Raw genomic sequence first — 22,168 nt, forward strand, 5'->3', positions numbered from 1 at the left:
TCAATCGGTCTGTTTGATTGACTGGTAGTTTAGTTGTGGCAAAAATACTGTTGTCACAAGCACAGCCACACCAATTAAAACAAAAATGTGCTTTTTGGTCTTAATTTAAGGTCAGTCGTGTGGTTAAGGCTATGCTTAAGGTTAGATTTAAAATCAGATTTTAAGAAGACAAATTGTAGAAGCAGGCGTGGTTTAGCCGTGATGAAGTCTCTGCGGCTGTGGTAACTAGTGACGACCAGAAGACCTGGTAACCTGCTTATCTGCCTGGTTATGGTGGTGGGGGAAGGGTCGTTGGAGTTGATGGTGCCGCCATCTTGAAAAGTGCCATCTGACAGTCTAGCTACATTTTCTCGCCTGTCAGAATCCGTTGAAAACACTTTTTTTTTTCTTCTTAGGATTTGTGGCTTTTTTGTTGTTGTTGACACTTTAGGCTAATGGCCCAATAAGCTACATGCCGGGGACTCACCATTTACCGTTGTTTGTTGGTACGTACTTGCTAGCTGGTGCATGCAGTTCAGGAGACAGGAACAGCTACTGAGCTAGCTAGCTAGAGCAACATTAACTACCCATTTCACTTTAGCTACCGGTAAATTAGCTACACCGATGTATTTATAAGTACGAATCGTCTTGTTATATTGTACTCGATAGATAGCTACGATACGTTAGTCTTATTGTGTGTGAAATGCCACTGCACTGGGGTCCATTGAAATGCACTATGTTGTTTGCTAGATAACGTTAGTTAGCCGTATTTCAGACCAGTGTTGTCGACACGGTTTGGCCTGTCTGCGTTGGTTAACTGGAAAATGCTAACTGACGTTGTCCAGCATGCGCCCACCGTTTGAATATTGATGTTAACGTTATACGGTTAGATGTTGGCTTCGGTATTTTTTTGCCAGTTAACGTTAGAGCCATCTAGAGGCGTCAAGTTGTTGACGGGAACTGGCTAACGTTAGTCAAATATTTTTGTGTTCGCTAACGTTAGTTGGCTACCTAGGAAGCGTTAGCATTTTGGGTAACGTCAAAGTAGCTAGTTAATTTTAGTAGTTTGTGAAAACCACGTCAGCTGTAACTACGTTACTTCGATAACTATCTGGTAAACGAACGTTTAGTTAGTTGTCCGCAGCGAACCTACCTAGCTCGCTATCAAGCAGCTGTCTGTGTTAGTTAGCTAAACTCGGCAAAGAAATAAACCTCCTCTCACTGTCAACTGCGTTTATTTTCAGCAAACTTAACGTGTCAATATTTGTATAAACATAAGATTCAACAACTGAGACATAAACTGAACAAGTTCCACAGACATGTGAAGAACAGAAATGGAATAATGTGTCCCTGAACAAAGGGGGGTCAAAAGTAAGTCAGTATCTGGTGTGGCCACCAGCTGCATTAAGTACTGAAGTGCATCTCCTCCTCATGGACTGCACCATATTTACCCGTTCTTGCTGTGAAATGTTACCCCACTCTTCCACCAACGCACCTGCAAGTTCCCGGACATTTTGGGGGAATGGCACTAGCCCTCACCCTCCATTCCAACAGGTCCCAGACATGCTCAATGGGATTGAGATCCGGGCTCATCGTTGGCCATGGCAGAACACTGACATTCCTGTCTTGCAGGAAATCATGCACAGAACAAGCAATATGGCTGGTGGCATTGTCATGCTGGAGGGTCATGTCAGGATAAGCCTGCAGGATGGGTACCACAAGAGGGAGGAGAATGTCTTCCCTGTAATGCATAGCGTTGAGATTGCTTGCAATGACAACAAGCTCAGTCCGATGATGCTGTGACACACCGCCCCAGACCATGACGGGCCCTCCACCTCCAAATCATTCCCGCTCCAGAGTACAGGCCTCAGTGTAACACAAGACAAAACCGCAACTCGTCAGAGAAGAGCACTTTTTGCCAATCCTGTCTGATCCAGCGACAGTGGGTTTGTGTCCATAGGCGACGTTGTTGCCGGTGATGTCTGGTGAGGACCTGCATTACAACAGGCCTACAAGCCTTCAGTCCAGCCCCTCAGCCTATTGTGGACAGTCTGAGCACTGATGGAGGGATTGTGCGTTCCTGGTGTAACTCGGGCAGTTGTTGTTGCCATCCTGTACCTGTCCCGCAGGTCTGATATTCGGATGTACCGATCCTGTGCAGGTGTTACACGTGGTCTGCCACTGCGAGGATGAAAGGATGATCAGCTGTCCGTCCTGTCTCCCATTATAGTTCTGTCTTAGGCATTTCTCAGTACAGACATAGCCATTTATTGCCCTGGCCATATCTGCATGCCTAAGGCACGTTCACGCAGATGAGCAGGGACCCTGTTCTTTTGATGTTTTAGAAGGGCCTCTTTAGTGTCCTAAGTTTTCATAACTGTGACCTTAATTGCCTACCGTCTGTAAGCTGTTAGTGTCTTAACGACCGTTCCACAGGTACATGTTCGTAAATTTTTTTTTTATGGTTCATTGAATAAGCATGTGAAAAAGTGTTTAAACCCTTTACAATTAAGACCTGTGGAGTTATTTGGATTTTTACAAATTATCTGTGAAAGATCGAGTCCTGAAAAAGGTGCTGTTTGTTTTTTTGCTGAGTTTATGTACTGTTAGCTTGGTCGTTTTGGTGTAGTTTCAGGATTCTCCGGGTCAGGCTAAGTGTTGAATTTAGCTAGGTAGTTTGGTTTCGGACCCCTATAACCACAACTAACTTGGCTGGCTAGTTAGTCCCAGGCTGTCCAGAGACATGACTGTTGGTTACTTAGCTTACGTTAGCTAGCTAACGCACAAAAGTATGTAGTCTAGCTCGCTAATACAGTAAGAACAACACTGAACAGTAAATGGGGCTAAATGGCAATGTAACCCTTTGCTCCCAAGGCAGTGCATTACATTTGACAAACAATAGTGTACTAAAAGAAGGTAGGCCTATACAAAAATACATCAAGTTATGACACATTCTGGTTTAGTTTACATGAAACCGAATGTTACCTTGGGCAACTTCAGGGTTTCAGTTTTACACTGTCACTGGAATAGTCATACGTGTATATTTGAGTAACCAACCATACATTACTGTGTTGTATGGTTGTGATTTAGCTGACAAATTGTTTTTGTCTTCACCCACTGGAGATTGGCTATTCAGCATTTGTCATATTTTTGTCAATTGAGACAGATGGGGCTATTCCTTAAATCATGGAATTAAGTGTTCATAAGCTTTCTCAGTAGCTGGTAGAGCAAACACTTCAGCACCAGGCCATAACCATATAAATAACCATATAACCAATGTAAACCAGCAGCTGAAAGTGCTTATTTTTTGTTAGTGACACGGGACTTTGTTCAGGCCAATGTTGCGCTCTTGGGTGGTGATAAAACAGTTTTTCCTGTTGTTATTTGGTCACCTGTGGTAGACAATTTAATGCCAGACAATAATTCAATGTTTTTCCATGACATTCATTTTGACATCTTCAATTTATTGTAGTATTTTATAGAGCAATGAATGAGTTGCACACTTTCATCAAAGAATGTGCCTGGACAGGGACCAATGTCAATTCTCCCTCAGCACAGCCCAGATGCTCAGTCTATTAATACTTTCTTTTCTCAGCCATTCACTTGTCTGAGGTGCTGGTTTAGCATAAGCCAAGATGGCTTCACTGTAACCTTTAACCCTATTTCTCCCAGGCTTCCCCACAAGATGGGAATTCCTAGCAAATACTTAGACTTTTATTTTTACCTGAGGGCCAGGTGTACACAGTGGGAAATTCTGTTTTATCTTTTGGGGCATATGCCTAGTGTGTGCACTGAACATGTTTCACTGCTTTGTTCCTACGGTGAGTGAGTTGTTGACACAGTGTTCTATATTGCCACTTAAGATGTGGCACAAGGTGATTTGACTAAGCACAGTGTTCTGAACTAGCAATGATCTTGCCAGTATTTGAGTGTGGAGCGGTTAGCCCAGTAGTGCTTGTCTTAATGCTTTGAAGTTTAGACTGATTTTGGGGAGAGTTGTTGGGATGCTGACATGTGAACTCTTCCTATGGTGGGAAAGCTGTGGTTTACCGGCTCTTTGCCAGAGATTTAAAGTTTGTCTCATGACCTAGACTAAGTATTTGTTTTCACCTGGTTAACACTTATTATTTAGAAGGTAATGTGACAAAAAAAAACTTATATTACTACTTGTTTCAGTAGCATGTGACCTTAACGTAAGAAATGTTACTGTTAGTAAGGAAATGTTGTTCCATTACAATGAGTAATATGCTAATTTATCTTTTGCTTGTTTCAGGTGTGCGTTGATCTGTTGAGGTGGTCGTTCTGCTGCATGTGTCAAAAAGCCTGTCTTGTCACTGCTGCCTGTGGAGCCTGTAATGGGCCAGAACTCCCAAAGAGCACTATCATTAGTTTATTTTTAACTTCTGGACTATCCCAGTCAGGTACATTTGTGAAGCTGTCTGTTTGACCACCACCTGCTTTCTATTTGACCACCTCATCTCAACCCACATTGTGTACTTTGTCACTGTGAGTGCTTTCCCATTGTCTTATGAATGTTTTCCTTCCTTGTAGAAGCATCATGTTTTGGAAGTTTGATTTACACACGACGTCCCACATCGACACCCTCCTGGAGAAGGAAGATGTGACTCTGACAGAGGTGATGGACGAGGAGGATGTCCTGCAGGAGTGCAAGGCCCAGAACCACAAGCTGGTGGACTTCCTGGTACGGCCTCAGTACATGGAGGACCTGGTAACTTACATCACACAGGAGCCAAGTGATGATGTGGAGGAGACGATCAAGTACAAGTAAGTGGGATTCACACACACTAGGCCAGGATATACTTACGGATATATGCCAATTTTGAGAAAGATTTCTTTCAGTTTCCCTTGCATTTGTTTAATTCAAGGGAATTCCCCCTACAATCACAAGGTGGCAAACATGACTTGCTAGACAGTCAATTATATAGGACCTTTGATGTGCTCTTTTGTGTGGTAGTGGTACTGTATTAATTGAAAATTAAATGTTGGACTTCTATGCTATTTTCAGGTACCCCAACATATCGTGTGAACTCCTTACCTCAGACGTTGGACAGATCAATGACAGACTGGGAGAAGATGAACGTTTACTAATGAAACTTTATGGCTTCTTGCAAAATGAATCTCCACTCAACCCTTTACTGGCCAGTTTCTTCAGCAAGGTCCTGAGCATCCTCATCGGTAGGAAACCGGAACAGGTGAGATCAGTACAAAACGCTTGTATAAACCACACAGGTTTTAAAAAGTGTATGACCTGCGGGGTTTCATGAATGCTCTGGGAGAAAAGATTGTCCTTTGACACATCCTTAAACTTCAACTATCTTTTGCAGATTGTGGAGTTTCTGCGGAAGAGGGAAGACTTTGTGGACTTAATGATTAAACACATAGGGACCTCCGCCATCATGGACCTTCTGCTCAGAATGCTGACCTGCGTTGAACCACAGCAGCTCAGACAAGATGTCTTAAATGTCAGTGTTGTTATTTGGTTTACTTCGCATTTTAGCGTTTTTTTTTTTTTGTGTGTGTGTTCAATTACTGACCTCCATCTTCTCCTCCCACAGTGGCTGAACGAGGAGAAGGTGATCCAGAGGCTTGTTGATATGGTCCAGCCTTCTCAGGATGAGGATGTAAGTCACATTTCATCAGCAGTTTGTTTGGTGTTCTGTTGCTCTCTTACAGTGTCTTAAAGTCTCTCTGTTCATCATCCAGAGGCACTCCAACGCATCCCAGTCTCTGTGTGAAATCATCCGCCTTAGCAGAGATCAGATGTTCCAAGTGCAGGGCTGCTCAGAGCCTGACCCATTACTGGCCACACTAGAAAAGTAAGTCTCTACAACCTGTTTGTTTTTTCAAGGAGGAATACTCATTATTACTGTCATCATATTTTACTGTCATATTTTATTGTGCCAAAGTCATTACTAACTTACACATTCAAGGTTTTCCTTTATTATTACTATTTTCTTCATTGTAGAATAATAGTGAAGACATCAAAACCATGAAATAACACGCATGGAATCATGTAGTAACCAAAAAAAGTGTTAAACAAATCAAAATATGTTTGATATTCTTCAAAGTAGCCACCCTTTGCCTTGATGAGAACTTTGCACACTCTTGGCATTCTCTCAACCAGCTTCACGAGGTAGTCACCTGGAATGTATTTCAATTAACAGGTGTGCCTTAAGCTAATTTGTGGAATTTCTTTCCTTAATGCGTTTGAGCCAATCGGTTGTGTTGTGACATGGTAGGGGTGGAATACAGAAGGATAGCCCTATTTGGTTAAAGACCAAGTCCATATTATGGCAAGAACAGCTAAAATAAGCAAAGAGAAACGACAGTCCATCATTAATTTAAGACATGAAGGTCACTCAATCTGGAAAATGCACAAACTTTCAAAGTTTCTTCAAGAGCAGTCACAAAAACCATCAAGCGCTATGATGAAACTGGCTCTCATGGAGACCGCCACAGGAAAGGAAGACCCGGAGTTACCTCTGCTGTAGAGGATAAGTTCATTAGAGTTAACTATACCTCAGATTGCAGCCCAAAGAAATGCTTCAGTGTTCAAGTAAGAGACATCTCAACATCAAATGTTCAGAGGAGACGGAGTGAATCGGGTCTTCATGGTCGAATTGCTGTAAAGAAACCACTACTAAAGGACACCAATAAGAAGAGACTTGCTTGGGCCAAGAAACACGATCAATGGACATATTAGGTGGAAATCTGTGCTTTGGTCTGATGAGTCCAAATTTGAGCTTTTTGGTTCCAACCACCTTGTCTTTGTGAGACGCGGAGTAGGTGAACAGATGATCTCTGCATGTGTGGTCCCACCATGAAGCATGGAGGTGGGTGCTTTGCTAGTGACACTGTCTGATTTATTTAGAACTCAAAGCACACTTAAACAGCATGGATAACACAGCATTCTGCAGCGATACACAATCCCATCTGGTTGCGCTTAGTGGGACTATCATTTGTTTTTCAACAGGACAATGACCCAACACACCTCCAGGCTGTGTAAGGGCTATTTGACTAAGGAGAGTGGAGTGCTGGATCAGATGACCTGGCCTCCACAATCACCTGACCTCAACCAAATTGATATGGTTTGTAATGAGTTGGACCGCAGAGTGAAGGAAAAGAAACCAACGAGTGCTCAGCATATGTGAGAACTCCTTCAAGACTGTTGGAAAAGCATTCCAGGTGACGCAGGTTGAGAGAATGCCAAGAGTGCAAAGCTGTCAAAGCAAAGGGTGGCTTCTTTAAAAATATATTTGGTTTTAACACTTTGCTTACTACATGATTCCGTATGTTCATAGTTTTGATGTCTTCATTATTATTCTACAATGTAGAAAATAGTCAAAATAAAGATAAACCCTTGAATGAGTAGGTGTGTCCAAACGTCTGATTGGTACTGTACATGTCCCTTCCTTTCTCTCAGACAAGAGACTGTGGAGCAGTTGCTGTCCAACATATTTGACAAAGAGAAAAATGACTCTGCAATAGTCAGTGTAATTCAGATTCTCCTGACACTCTTTGAGACACGAAGACCAGCGTAAGTTAATGATATCCCATTTTAAAGTTATTTGTTTTGGGAGACTTTTTCTGATGTACGGTTCTGTCGTTTGCAGGTTTGAAGGCCATTTGGAAATCTGTCCTCCTGGTATGAGCCACCCGTCCTTTTCAGTCAATCAGAGCATTCTGGAGGCTGTCAGACCTAGGCTCAAAGACTTCCATCAACTGCTGCTGGAACCCCCAAAGGTAATACAGTACTTTACATATACTATATATACAAAAGTATGCGGACATCCCTTCGAGTTAGTGGATTTGGCTGTTGCAGCCACACCTGTTGCTAAAAGGTGTGTAAAATCGAGCACACCGCCATGGAATCACAGACAAACATTGGCAGCAGAATGGTCTTACTGAAGAGTTCTGACTTTCAATGTGCCACTGTCATAGGATGCCACCTTTCCAACAAGTCATTTTTATGCCCTGCTGTAGCTGCCCCGATCAACTATATATGGAAACTTCTAGGAGCAACAACGGCTCAGCCGCGAAGTGGTAGGTCACACAAGCTCATAGGACAGGATCGCCAAGTGCCGAAGCTCGTAGTGTGTAAAAAATCGTCTGTCCTCATTTGCAACACTCACTACCGAGTCAATGTCAGCACAATAACTGTTCGACGGGAGCTTTAAGAACAAGAAATGGGTTTCCATGTCCGAGCATCCGCACACAAGCCTAATATCACCATGCGCACTGCTAAGCGTCGGCTGGAGTGGTGTGAAGCTCACCGCCGTTGGACTCTGGAGTGACGAATCACACTTCACCATCTGGCAGTCTGACGGACGAATCTGGGTTTGGTGGATTCCAGGAGAATGCTACCTGCCCGACTGCGTAGTGCCAACTGTAAAGTTTGGTGGAGGAAGAATAATGGTTTGTGGCTGTTTTTCATGGTTCGGGCTAGTCCCCTTAGTTCCAGTTTACAACGACATTCTAGACGATTCTGTGCCTCCAACTTTGTGGCAACCTTTTGGGGAAGGCCCTTTCCTGTTTCAGCACGACAATACCCCAGTGCACAAAGCAAGGTTAATGCAGACATTGTTTGTCGATTGGTGTGGAAGGACTTGACAGGTCTGGATAGAGCCCTGACCTCAACCTCATCGAACACCTTTGGGATGAATTGGAACGCCGACTGCGAGCCAGGCCTAATCGCCCAAGATAAGTGCGCCCGACTTCACAAATTCTCTTGTGGCTGAGGGGATCCCCGCAGCAATGTTCCAACATCTAGTGGAAAGCCTTCCCAGAAGAGTTGAGGATGTTGTAGCAGCAAAAGGGGGGGGGAGACCAACTCCATATTTCTCATGATTTTGGAATGAGAAGTTCATTGAGCAGATGTCCACATACTTTTGGTCATGTAGTGTACCTATCGTCTTACACACACACTAAACATTGCAGATATATTTCAGTGAGCTAAGTATAGGTTTTTCTCTTTGTTATTAACTTGAATAAATATGACAACCACAATATTTTAAATAAACTATTACTACATTTCTCTGTTGTTATCCTGCTATCTTAATCTTGGTTTAACTTTGAGTCATATTTATCTTCAGAGTGGGTGGTCTTTCCTCTAAATTGACTTTACAAGTGCAGTCCACTCTACAAGTTCACTCCAATGGCGGTTGTGTTTGAGTTACCAACTGAATGAGAGCCTGATTGTTCCTTTCATCCCCATATTTGCAGAAGAATATCATGAAAACCACATGGGGAGTGCTAGACCCCCCAGTGGGCAACACCCGGCTGAATGTGGTCCGTCTAGTGGCCAGCCTCCTGCAGACCAACACTCATATCATCAACATGGAGCTGATTAACCTCAACACTCTAGGTGTCATACTTGTAAGTTGCCTGTCTCTTATATTTTACACATGGTTTTTAGTACTAGTTGTTCCTGTCTTAATCAGCACCAGGATTTAGACTGCTATGCACAGGGATTTCTGTCTTTCATGATACACTAGTTCCTTTACTACCCCCTTCTCATAACTAAGGTCAACAGGGATGATGCTCACTTCAACTTGGTTTGGAACATTTTCTTATTAAATAAATGTATGCTTTTAAAAAAACAATCTGTTTTATTCTCAGGACATGTACTTCAAATATATATGGAATAACTTCCTGCATTTACAAGTTGAAATATGCACTGCAATGATCCTAGCGATGCCCCCAGCCCAAAGTGAAAACCTCAAAATCAACAGTGATCAGGAGCCTGTCAGAGAAAGCCACCTCATCAATCATGTGAGACTTCATCACCCTTTTCTTTACATCTAGAATGGTACTCATGTCAGACAAGTCAATCAACTATTTTTGTGCGCTGTGTTTTAGCTGTTTCAGAAGTGCCAGTTTATACAGAGAATTCTTGATGCATGGAGCTCCAATGAGAAAGCGCAGTAAGTATTGTTATTATTAATGATATATGTGTCTAGTTGTTACTAGACCACTGCAGATTTGGGTTTTTTAAATCTCTTGTGAGCTCTTTAATTTTTCCCCTTGCGACGGCTCACAGAAAAGTCACCACAATGTGCTGGTAGGCTTCAGTAAGTGTTTCCTCTTGCAGGGCTGAGGGTGGACGTAGACAGGGTTACATGGGCCACTTGACCAGAATAGCCAACTCAATAGTGCACAACAGCGACAAGGGCCCCAATGGTGCACAGATACAGCAGCTCATCTCAGGTGAGTGGGCTTTGACACCCATAAGGAATGAGGTTGTTGGAGCGAAAAAACAATCCTTACTATATCCTGAAATGAGGTGGAAAAGACTCATCTTGTTATTTCTCTGTGTTATTTCAGAGCTCACAGAAGAAGACAGAGAGAGATGGGAGACCTTCATTTCTGGTCAGCTAGCTGACACAAACAAGAGAAACACTGTAGACCTAGTAAGTCTGATACAGACACCTCAGTTACTTAATGCCAAAATATGTTTTCAGAGTACACTGTTCCACAGTATTTACACTGACGTACTGAAAGGTGAAGTGCCAGTAATGCCGACGCTCTTTGAAGTATGTCTCATGGTTGTCCTCTTAGTAATACGGTTGGTTGCACTGTGCACTAGGTGAACACACACCATATTCACTCATCCAGTGATGACGAGGTAGACTTCAAGGACAGCGGATTCCACCAGGATTCCTCTTTACAACAAGTAAGTCTGTAACTGGATGAGACTATATAAATGCCTCAAAATCTCCATATTGATACTTAAAAAAAATTATTGTTAACATTATTGTACTTGTCTAGTAATAGTAGTACAGATTTTGTAAATATTAAATGTCTTCCAATTGTAAGTATGCTTGTGCTCTTAATCTTTAAACGATGAACCTATAGCTACAGTGTTAGTCAATTGTTTTGAATTGAAGTACTTGAAGTTTTTTGTAGTGCCAAGACTATATCATTATCGTTGGTCCTGGGTTTGCCAGGCCTTTTCTGATTATCAGATGCAACAAATGACGTCCAATTTTATTGAGCAGTTTGGCTTCAATGACGAAGAGTTTGCCGATCAGGATGATGTCGTGGAGTGAGTACTGATCCTGCATGTTTTCTTCCTGCTATTCTACTGGTTTGGGGGTTTCAGTAAGGGTGTGGGGGTGACTAGACTGGTGTTCTGTTAATAAATTATTTTCTTCCTTAAAGGACTAGGAATCAGTTTCTTTCTCTGTACAAAAGTTTAGGTTACATACATGTTTGCAATTAACATTTACATATGAAAATAAAATAAAAATAAAATGTAAGTGGTAGGTTAATTGGATGCCAATCTGAATTCAGCAACGCATGAATGTCAAATATTCTTATTACATTTTAAGTAGCTCATATTATACAGTTCTACCATTTTAAAGTAGATTGCCTGTGTCACTGTCAATCAAGACTGATGCTTTGCTTGGACCAGAGTCCAGAATGTAATTGGTAATTGCAAAACAGTTTATTTTAAATTTTTCTTGATCAAAATGGGGCTTGTGGTTGGTATGGACATGGTAGCCTCTGACCAAACATTTTAGAGGCCCTCCTGTTGGCCACATTAACAATGTAACTGTTTTAATGCTCACTTCCTGCAATTCTACACATTTTGCTATCCCTTACGCTATCCGAGTCAAATATCCCTTTTCTACCAAGCTGTTTTTCCGCCAACTTTATCCTGACAACTTTTACCCCCTCTTCTTTATATCTGAAAGGTATTGCTGGTATCAAAGCCCAAAAAATGTTCTTCCAAACGATCTACTAATCATTTCAGTAAAGTTCTGCCTACGGCATAGTATGAAACGTGGCCGTAATGCTGAGGCGGCTTTGGCACGCCCTACACTCTTAAACTCTTGATGGTTGCTCGACAGCCAGTTATACATTTTGCAAGACATGTCACTTCACCCATCTCTTCTCATAGCCCACCACACGCACTGTTTTCTTAAACATAACCGGGTGGATACATAAAGAATTACTGTGGGAATAAATATCACTGAATGATGAAACTATTGGATTAAAGTATGTGCAATTGAAGGCATGTATCAAGTTGTTGCTTACTGAAACCTCCCAAAGTCATCCAATTCTTGTAATAAATTTGAAGCAAACGCCTACTCGATTCTAATTTCAGCGCTGTTTTGATTGGGATGGCACAATTGCTCTGCTTTGAGACAAGTGTGGGGACTCATCTTGGTAAATCAATCAACTTTTAAAAATCTGTTTTGAATATTGTTTAGGATACTATTACTTGCTTAGTTAAATAAAAAAATATATATTTTAAATACCATATCTGTGTGAAAGCAGCAGAATATTATAAAATCACCATTCATCATTTTGGGAGTTTTTGATTCTCCCTGACTGTCTAGCTTTTACTTAGGGAGTTGATCGTTTTCAAAAATCTTATTTTAAAAATATATAGGTCCGTTATCTTTCCTACATACTTTATCTGGTTTTAGTATTTTGTTTACACTGAAACGTCTTTATGTACTATTTTTTTTTTTTTTTACTGTTTGGACATGGGCGGCCCGAGGAAAAACACTTAGGCGACCCACCCAAGACTTCTCTATGCAGAGTAAAAACCCTGCATAATTCAGTTTCGAATAAGTAGCGAACTTCAACCCTGTTCTGTGCCTCTGGCTCTTGTTATGTGGGTGATCTGCTGGCGGCTGGGCCCCTGAGGAGAATGACCAGGTGGGAATGGCTGGCTGGAGTTTCTGCATAAAGCTGCTTTCATGTCAATAACATTCTTCTTCCTGTTAATGGGCCTCTGTAGGTAGGCGTCCTGACGCCATTGTGTTTAGTCATTGTTTGTAGTCATTGTCTAATTAATATAACTAAACTAAACTCTTTTCTTTTAACATTTCAGTATTCCCTTTGATAGAATATCAGACATCAATTTTTCCTTGAATACAAATGAAAGTGTAAGTATTTTAATTTAATGCATTTCAAAGATAGTGAAAGGATGTTAAAATGAATGCCATGTTGTCTTCCATTTGTACTGGAGATCTGTTCAATTCTAGTGGAAATGAGTAAGATAACTTTCCTCAACTGCTACTTTATTATCTCCCAAAGTTTTAAAGTTTACAACTTTCATAATGCTGTTAGTCTTTACCCTGGGATTTTTTTTCAGCCTCAGAGACAGAATTTTGAAGCTAATTTCCTGCAAGCCTACACATTTTGCTATGGCTTATTTCTTGATCTTATGCTGTCTGATTCAAACATAAGTCATTGGGTGGCCACATGACATTTTTGGAGTTTCAGATTCTCCCAGACTAGTTTTTATTTTGGCAATTGTTAGTTCTCAAAGATAATCCGATTTATGAAAAATAAAAAAATTGCTCCATTATCTTTTCAACAATCTTTATCTGGTTTTAGTCATTTTTAAGTTTACACTGAAAACGTTTTACCATCCTGAAAAGGATTGGTACATATTAGCTAATGCTGCACTCTAGACGTCTGAAGTTCTGTTACCTATGAAAATGATGCACATACATATTTTCTTCCCTTTTCCATTTACAGTAATGAGGAAGTGGAGGCATCACAGCGTATCTTTTTGTGTATCATGTGCTTTACCCTGGTACTGGTGTTGTCTTCCAGGCGAATATAGCTCTGTTTGAGGCCTGCTGTAAGGAGAAGATCCAGCAGTTTGAAGATGCAGGCTCTGATGAGGAGGACATCTGGGACGAGAAAGATGTTACTTTCGCACCAGACGCTCAGAGACGTCCTCGGTACGGCAGCGCCTCTTGGCGGATATGTAAATTACATGATTTAAATGACTAACATATCTTCTGAGGCTGGTTTCAAAGCACTAGTTTGGGTGATTTTGATACATTTTCTTGACTTTTGTCCATTCTGTGCCTCCCATTAGGAGCTCTGGCAGCACAGATAGTGAGGAGAGCACAGACTCTGAGGAGGAGGATGTTAAACGTGATCCCTTTGACCCCAACAATGCCAGCTCTGATGACAGAATGGAGGTGGACACTGGTGAGTGATTGTTCCGGGTTTGCGCACTGGGGTTGGGTTTGTGTTTCGTTGGGTAGGTCGGTCGGTCTGGTATGATCTTTTCGAGATGATGCCTTGCTTTTTTGTGACGGCTGCCCTGTTGTTTCAGGGCCTCTGTGGACAGCTAACTTTGATGACATACCCATGGACACCGGGAGTTCTACGGCGATGGGAGAATCTGCCCTAGCCTCCGCTGCCCCAGCCTCCCCCTCCTCCCCTGCGGTTATACCAGAGTCTGCTGGCTGGAGCTCCCCCAATGCCTCCCCTGGCAAAGCCATGGGCTGGGCAGACTTCTCTAGCAACTTCTCACCAGTTAGGTAAGGGTTCATCATCCCACCACCCTCAATCCCAAGGCCTTAGGTGACACTATTGCCAAACATTTCCATATTGTGTTCCATGTAGTATGAATAAGGATGTGGGTGACAGGTGTTCTGTTCATTCCCCTGGCTTCCCATGTCTAATATTTGAGATTGGCTATTTTAAGAGGACAAATTCAAGACCTTTTCTGACTATTTTCCAGACCCAAAGATCCTTTGAGGAGCAATTCCCCAGTAGCAATGGAGACCTGTATAGAGACAGGAGACCCCTTGGGTGTCAACGCACCAATGCAGCATGAAGGTGAGGTTTGCCACTGAGCTTTTCAGGTATAAGTGTGTTACGGCTAACTCTGGTCACGGTTATGATGCTGTCCCTGTGTGACGTCACAGATTCTGACCAGTGGCCAGGGGATGAGGCAGCCCAGCCAGCCAGTTCCCCTGGAGGGAAAGCTGGATGCTCGGATGCAGAGGAGTCAGTCACCACTGAGACGGTCACCAATGGATCCATGAAGGAAACAGTTAGCCTTACTGTAGATGCCAAAACTGAAACTGCCATTTTCAAGAGGTAAGGCTTTTGATGACTCACCATACCCTGTTCCTCTGGTCACCAATCCTTCCTTTACAACACAGCCATTCACCTCAGAGCATGTGGAATTGACCTCTGTGTCTTGCCACGTTTTCCCCCTCCTGCACTGAGTGACTTAAATCCATGCAAGGCAGGGACACTCCAGTAGACTTGTATAAATATCTATATACCATTTATGTATCACCAAACCTACATTGCTGTCTGTGTTGTTTGAGAAACTGTCCTTCACTTTAACTGCAACACTTACAACATGAGCTTCCTCTTTCTCTCTGGCGTGCGTGTGGCTTCAGAGTGTTGAAATCTTATCGGTATGTACAGCCAGTCGGTGGGCAGACATCTGCCGTGTCTTGTTTTCATGTCAGCCACTGAGTTTTTTTATTAATTATTTTGCCATCTCCATTTGCATGTATATCTCAGATGTATTGATTTGGTCGTCGGTCGTCGTCAATGACGTCGTGAATTGGCCATCAGCCCTCGGGATTAGCCACTCCCAGGCTTTGAGTTGGCCTTGTTCTCCTTTCTGTCGATGTCCAGGTGGGGGTGTGGATTGGTGGAGGCAGTCTTCAAAATTTATCCACCACCTCCTTGTGCTGGTGTCTCATTGGCTTTGGTTTGTAGCTCATGGCATTGTGAGGTGGCTGGAATAAACTGGAGAGAGATGAATCTTAGCCGAGCAGTAGTCCTGTTGTCGCGCAAGATTCAGCTCTACTAGCAGTGAGCTTTGTTTTTAAGCTTGAATCTCAAGTCCAACAGACTTTCAAAATGCCATCTAGGTAGTTGTAAATGTAGTTCACTTTGCCAGGTCATTTTAAACATGAATGTGTTCTAAATTGACTTGCCTGCTTAAAGGTTAAATAAATCGCACATAACCGCCGCCTCAAACAGAAAATGAATAAGACTTGTAAAAATACCCAAATATCCTGGAGTGCGTTAGTTTTGCCTCGTAATTATGACGATGTAGTCGTGGTGGTTTTAATGACAAAAATCAAGACCGATGGCTGAAAACTTTGAATCATTTCGGCGAGTTTCAAAACTGTCATCTCCTCGTGTTCTGCTCTTCCAAACAAGCTCACTATTAAAAAGAGGAAACTGCTGTAAGTGGATGGTCAGAAAATCTAAATGGACTCTTGCTGCTTCTGTCCATTTGCTGTCCATTTTGTTCCTTGCATCCATTTTTAACCGCCATACGCATTTCGACACATTCGTTTGCCCAATGCTTTGATGTTGTCTCTCTCCCATTCTGCATGCGCTAGTCTTTTCTGTTCTGTGTCTATAAACAATGGGGGTTTCTGTCTGTCATTCTGAATGTTTGAAATGGCAAGAGCTCTGTAAATGTTCCCTTTTTTCTCTGCAGTGAGGATGTGAAGTTGTCTACCTCAGAAGACGCATCTGCAAAGTACGTGGTGAGGGAGAGTGGAACACCAGAGAAGAGGGTCCCTGCATCTGTCCAGCCTGTCAGCAACTGTTCCAAACCAGGGTCTGGCTCCATGTTGTCTACTTATACCTTCACTGGAACTGTCTCGTACTAGTGAGCTATTTTCAGACATGCTATTGTACCGGTTCTGTCTCATGATGTCCTATCTTTTATTTCTTCCCTTCCACAGTGCACACCATTCAGATGAGAAATCAAAAGTCCCCAGTGATGCTGTTAATGGTCCCCTAGAAGGAACAGCAATGGACGAAGCCAAGTAAGTGTCAGCTAGAATGAGGTTGTGCTGTGGGGTTCCAGTCTGGCATGTCTTATCACTTGTGAAGTGTGTGTCATCCAGTATTTTACACTGTGTCCTCTGTCTGCCCGCCTACAGAACAGAGCAGAGCGTGGCCTCACCGGCGGCAGCTGTGAATGGCCCAGGGTGATGTGTGGTTCCTGCCAGCCTGTTCCTGCCACGCCCAGCTCTCTCCCTGGGCCACCAGTAGAGAGCAGTGCAAGTCCAGAGTCAGAGCTGCTGCTGCACTAACTTCACCAGATCAGGACCAGCAATATTAATATTAGGCTATTACAGACAGTTGTACAGGAAGTTGGAACTGAATGAGGAGATACTCTAATGGATACAGTTATTATTTTTTTGCATTCGTTTATATACTATTGTTATGAGGTGATCCGTCTGATATTTTGCCACTCCAAGTTAAATAGTAATGTTGCTATAGTTAAAATGATTGTATGAATAAAATATTTTATAAAAAGAAAATGTATACAGAAACAGACGATAACTGAAATATACCAATTGGAAAACTTGGTGTGATTTTGATAGGGGTTTCCTTCTGCACAAAATCTGATAATTTCATTTCCAGCTACCATGCAATGTTAATCGGCAACCCATGTTGGTATGTTTATCAGTACGCTTGTTGGTAGCAATCAAAATAATTTTAAATATTCAAAGGTTTATTTTTCCACAGCTATTATTTGTAAATGTTTCTTGTATACTTTCAACATGAGCAAGATTTGAAAACCTTTGGTATAGTTTTTAACTTAATTTATTAAGGTAGATAATGTTCTGTTAGTGCCATACACATGTTTTCTCCCCCTTGACAACATTAAACTGTAGAAAATGGTTTCCAGTTGCACGTATCTAGTGAGTGTTAACTGTCTGAAGTCTTGTGGTAAATGGCTTCCATTTTACAACTGTTACAGTACCACTCAAGTCAAACGTTCTACCTGCAAAATGATGCGTGTGTAATGCATGATTGAAGCAATACCAAGAATATTCATCAACCATTGATAATTTTTATACGGTGCATTTGGAAAGTATTCAGACCATTTGACTTTTTCCACATTTTGTTGTTATAGCCTTAGTCAAAATGGATGGTCCCCCCCCCCAGGTTTTTAGAAATTAAATACAAACCATTCAGACCCTTTACTCAGTACTTGGAAGCACCTTTGGCAGTGATTACAGCCTTCAGTATTCATGGGTATGACACTACAAGCCTGGCACACCTGTATTTGGGGAGTTTCTCCCATTCTTCTCTGCAGATCCTCTCGAGCTTTGTCAGGTTGGCTGGGGAGAGCCACTGCACATTTCAGGTCTCCAGAGACGTTAGATCGGGTTGAAGTCCCTCCTATGTTTTCCTCAGCTGTGTGCTTAGGGTCGTTGTCCTGTTGGAAGGTGAACCTTTGCTCCACCCAGTTCCTGAGTACTCTGCTGCAAGTTTTCATCAAGCATCTCTCTGTACAGTTGTGGCCAAAAGTTTTGAATGACACATTCATTTTCACAAAGTTTGCTGCTTCAATGTCTAGATATTTTTGTCAGATGTTACTATGGAATACTGAAGTATAATTACAAGCATTTCATAAGTGTCAAAGGCTTTTATTGACAAGTACATGAAGTTGATGCAAAGAGTCAATATTTGCAGTGTTGACCCTTCCTTTTCAAGACCTCTGCAATTTCCCTGGCATGCTGTCAATTAACTACTGGGCCACATCCTGACTGATGGCAGCCCATTCTTGCATAAGCAATGCTTGGAGTATGTCAGAATTTGTGAGTTTTTGTTTTTCCACCCGCCTCTTTGAGGATTGACCACAAGTTCTCAATGGGATAAAGGTCTGGGGAGTTTCCTGGCCATTGACCCAAAATATCAATGTTCTGTTTCCCAAGCCACTTAGTTATCACTTTTGCCTTATGGCAAGGTGCTCCATCATGCTGGAAAAGGCATTGTTCGTCACCAAACTGTTCCTGGATGGTTGGGAGAAGCTGCTCTTGGAAGATGTGTTGGTACCATTCTTTACTCATGGCTGTGTTCTAGGCAGAATTGTGAGTGAGCCCACTCCCTTGGCTGAGAAGCAACCCCACACATGAATGGTCTCAGGATGCTTTACTGTTGGCATGACACAGAACTGATGGTAGAGCTCACCTTGACTTCTCCGGACAAGCTTTTTTCCGGATACCCCAAACAATCGGAAAGGGAATTCATCAGAGAAAATTACTTTACCCCAGTCTCGGCAGTCCGATCCCTGTACCTTCTGCAAAATATCAGGCTGTCCCTGATGTTTCTCCTGGAGAGAAGTGGCTGCTTTGCTGCCCTTGACACCAGGACATCCTCCAAAAGTCTTGGCCGCACTGTGCATGCAGATCCACTCCACCACCTCCTGCCATTCCTGAGCAAGCTTTGTACTGGTGGTGCCCCGATCCTGCAGCTGAATCAAATTTAGGAGACGGTCCTGGCGTTTGCTGGACTTTCTTGGGCGCCCTGAAGCCTTCACAACAATTGAACAGCTCTCCTTGAAGTTCTTGATGATCCGATAAATGTTTGCACCAAAATCAATCTTACTGGTAGCAATATCCTTGCCTGTAAAGCCCATTTTGTGCAAAGCGATGATGACGGCACGTGTTTCCTTGCAGGTAACCGTGGTTGACAGAGAAACAATGATTCCAAGCACCACCCTCCTTGAAGCTTCCAGTCTGTTATTCAAACTCAATCAGCATGACAGAGTGATCTCCAGCCTTGTCCTCGTCAACAAGAGAATCACTGACATGTCAGCTGGTTCTTTTGTGGCAGGGCTGAAATGCAGTGGAAATGTTTTTGGGTGGGATCCAGTTCATTTGCATGAATTAATTGCAATTCATCTGATCACTCTTCATAACATTCTGGAGTATATGCAAATTGCCATCATACAAACTGAGGCAGCAGACATTGAAAATTAGTGTCATTCTCAACTTTTGGCCACGACTGTACTTTGCTCTGTTAATATTTCCCTAGATCCTGACTGGTCTCCCAGTCCCTGCTGCTGAAAAACATCCCCACAGTATGATGCTACCACCACCATGCTTCACCGCAGGGATGGTGCCAGGTTTCCTTCAGACATGACGCTTGGCATTCAGGCCAAATTGTTCAATCTTGGTTTCACCAGACCAGATAATCTTGTTTTCTCATGGTCTGAGAGTCTTTAGGTGCCTTTTGGCAAATTCCAAGCAGGCTGTCATGTGCCTTTTACTGAGGAGTGGCTTCCGTTTGACTACTCTACCATAAGGACCTGATTGGTGGTGCTGCAGAGATAGTTGTTCTTCTGGAAGGTCCTCCCATCTCCACAGAGGAACTCCAGAGCTCTGTCAGAGTGACCATCTGGTTCTTAGTCACCTCCCTGACCAAGGCCCTTCTCCCCCAATTACTCAGTTTGGCTGGGCGGCCAGCTCTAGGAAGAGTCTTGGTGGTTCCAAACTTCTTCCATTTAAGAATGATGGAGGCCACTGTTTTCTTGGGGACCTTCAATGCTGCAAAAAAATTTTGGCATCCTTATTCTGCTCTGTGCCTCGACACAATCCTGTCTTGGAGCTCTACAGACAATTCCTTCGACCTCATGGCTTTTGTTCTGACATGCACTGTCAACTATGGGATCTTCTATCTACAAGTGTGTGCCTTTCCAAATCATTTTCAATCAATTGAATTTACCACAGGTGAACTCCAAGTTGTAGAAACATCACAAGGATCATCGATGGAAACAGGATGCATATGTGCTCAATTTTGAGTCTCATAGCAAAGGGTCTGAATATATAAATAAGGTATTTCAGTTTTATATTTGCAAATATTTTGAAAAGGCAGTTTTCGCTTTGTCATGAGGTATTGTGTCAGTGTTAAACAAATCAAAATTGATTTTTAATTCTTCAAAGTTGAAACCCTTTGCACACTTGGCATTCTCTCAACCAACTTCACCTGGAATACTTTTCCAACAGTCTTGAAGGAGTTCCCACATATGCTGAGCACATGTTGGCTACTTTAGCTTCACTCTGTGGGCCAACTCATCCCAAACCATCTCAATTGGGTTGAGGTCGGGTGATTGTGGAGGCCAGGTCATCTGATGCAGCCCTCCATCACGCTCCTTGGTCAAATTGCCCTTTCACAAGCGCAAACCAGCTGGGATTGTGTATCGCTGCAGAATTCTGTAGTAGCCATGCTGGTTAAGTGTGCCTTGAATTCTAAATAAATCACAGACGTTGTCACCATCACACCACCTCCTCCATGCTTCACGGTGGGAACCACACATGCAGAGATCATCTGTTCACCTACTCTGCGTCTCACAAAGACACGGCGGTTGGAACCAAAAATCTCAAATTTTGACTCATCAGACCTAAGGACTTCCACCGGTCTGATGTCCATTGCTCGTGTTTCTTGGCCCAAGCAAGTCTCTTCTTCGTATTGGTGTCCTTTTAATAGTGGCTTCTTGCAACAATTCTAACACGAAGGCCATATTCACGCAGTCTCTTCTGAACAGTTGATGTTGACATGCGTCTCTTTCTTGAACTCCGTGAAGCATTTATTTGGGCTGCAATTTCTGAGGCTGGTAACTCTAATGAATGTATCCTCTGCAGCAGAGGTAACTTTGGGTCTTCCTTTCCTGTGGCGGTCCTCATGAGAGCCAATTTCATCATAGCACTTGATGGTTTTTGCGACCACTTGAAGAAACATTCAAAGTTCTTGAAATGTTCATTATTGCCTTAATGATGGACTGACTTTCATTTCTCTTTGCTTTTTTGAGCTGTTCTTGCCATAATATGGGTATTTTACCAAATAGGACTATCTTCTGTATACCACCCCTACCTTGTCACAACACAACTGATTGTCTCAAATGTATTAAGGAAATTAACTTTTAACAATGCACACCTGTTAATTGAAATGCATTCCGTATGACTTCCTCATGAAGCTGGTTTAGAGAATGCCAAGAGTGCAAAGCTGTCATCAAGGCAAAGGGTGGCTACTTTGAAGAATCTCAAATATAACATTTGTTTTGATTTGTTTAACAATTTTAGTTACTACATGATTCCATGTGTTATTTCATAATATTGATCGTCTTCAGTATTATTCTACAATATAGTAAAACTAAAGAAAAACCCTGGAATAAGTAGGTGTGTCCAAAATTGATTGGTACTGTATATATATACACACACACACACGTGGACAACCCTTCAAATTAGTGGATTCGGCTATTTCAACCATACCTGAGGCTGACAGTTGTATAAAATGGACACAGCCATGTAATCTCCATACACAAACATTGGCAGTAGAATGGCCTTACTGAAGAGCTCAGTGACTTTCAACGTGGGGCCATCATAGGATGCCACCTTCCCAACAAGTCAGTTCGTCGAATTTCTACCCTGCTCAAGCTGCCCCAGTCAACTGTAAGTGCTGTTAATGTGAAATGGAAATGTCTAGGGGCGAAAGCGTCTCACCCATGAAGTGGTTGGCCACACAAGCTCATAGAACAGGACCACTGAGTGCTGAAGCACAGAAATCATCTGTCCTCAATTGCAACACTCACTACTGAGTTCATGCTGCCTCTAGAAGCAACGTCAGC

General features: G+C 42.5%; 1 protein-coding gene across 3 annotated transcripts; it reads left to right on the forward strand.

Annotated features, from left to right (window-relative positions):
* The first annotated feature begins 240 nt into the window (after window positions 1-240).
* On the forward strand, window positions 241-17,442 carry LOC135509500 (serine/threonine-protein phosphatase 6 regulatory subunit 3-like). 3 transcript variants are annotated; one of them, XM_064930220.1, is made up of 25 exons: window positions 241-485; window positions 4,253-4,400; window positions 4,531-4,764; window positions 5,006-5,192; window positions 5,325-5,462; window positions 5,556-5,621; window positions 5,704-5,816; window positions 7,424-7,537; window positions 7,614-7,743; window positions 9,223-9,375; window positions 9,619-9,771; window positions 9,859-9,923; window positions 10,091-10,206; window positions 10,324-10,409; window positions 10,586-10,672; window positions 10,947-11,044; window positions 12,845-12,899; window positions 13,576-13,706; window positions 13,847-13,962; window positions 14,090-14,297; window positions 14,501-14,598; window positions 14,688-14,862; window positions 16,238-16,360; window positions 16,488-16,571; window positions 16,689-17,442. In XM_064930220.1, the coding sequence occupies exons 3-25, from the start codon at window positions 4,538-4,540 to the stop codon at window positions 16,738-16,740; spliced, it is 2,775 nt and encodes a 924-aa protein (XP_064786292.1). In that variant the 5' UTR covers window positions 241-485; window positions 4,253-4,400; window positions 4,531-4,537; the 3' UTR covers window positions 16,741-17,442. The 3 variants fall into 3 exon arrangements, with proteins under 3 accessions (XP_064786292.1, XP_064786293.1, XP_064786294.1); XM_064930221.1 differs by having other exon boundaries at window positions 10,965-11,044; XM_064930222.1 differs by having other exon boundaries at window positions 10,998-11,044.
* Window positions 17,443-22,168: the final 4,726 nt, after the last annotated feature.

The sequence above is a fragment of the Oncorhynchus masou genome, chromosome 22 (genome assembly GCF_036934945.1).
Source record: "Oncorhynchus masou masou isolate Uvic2021 chromosome 22, UVic_Omas_1.1, whole genome shotgun sequence".
Lineage (NCBI taxonomy): Eukaryota > Metazoa > Chordata > Actinopteri > Salmoniformes > Salmonidae > Oncorhynchus > Oncorhynchus masou.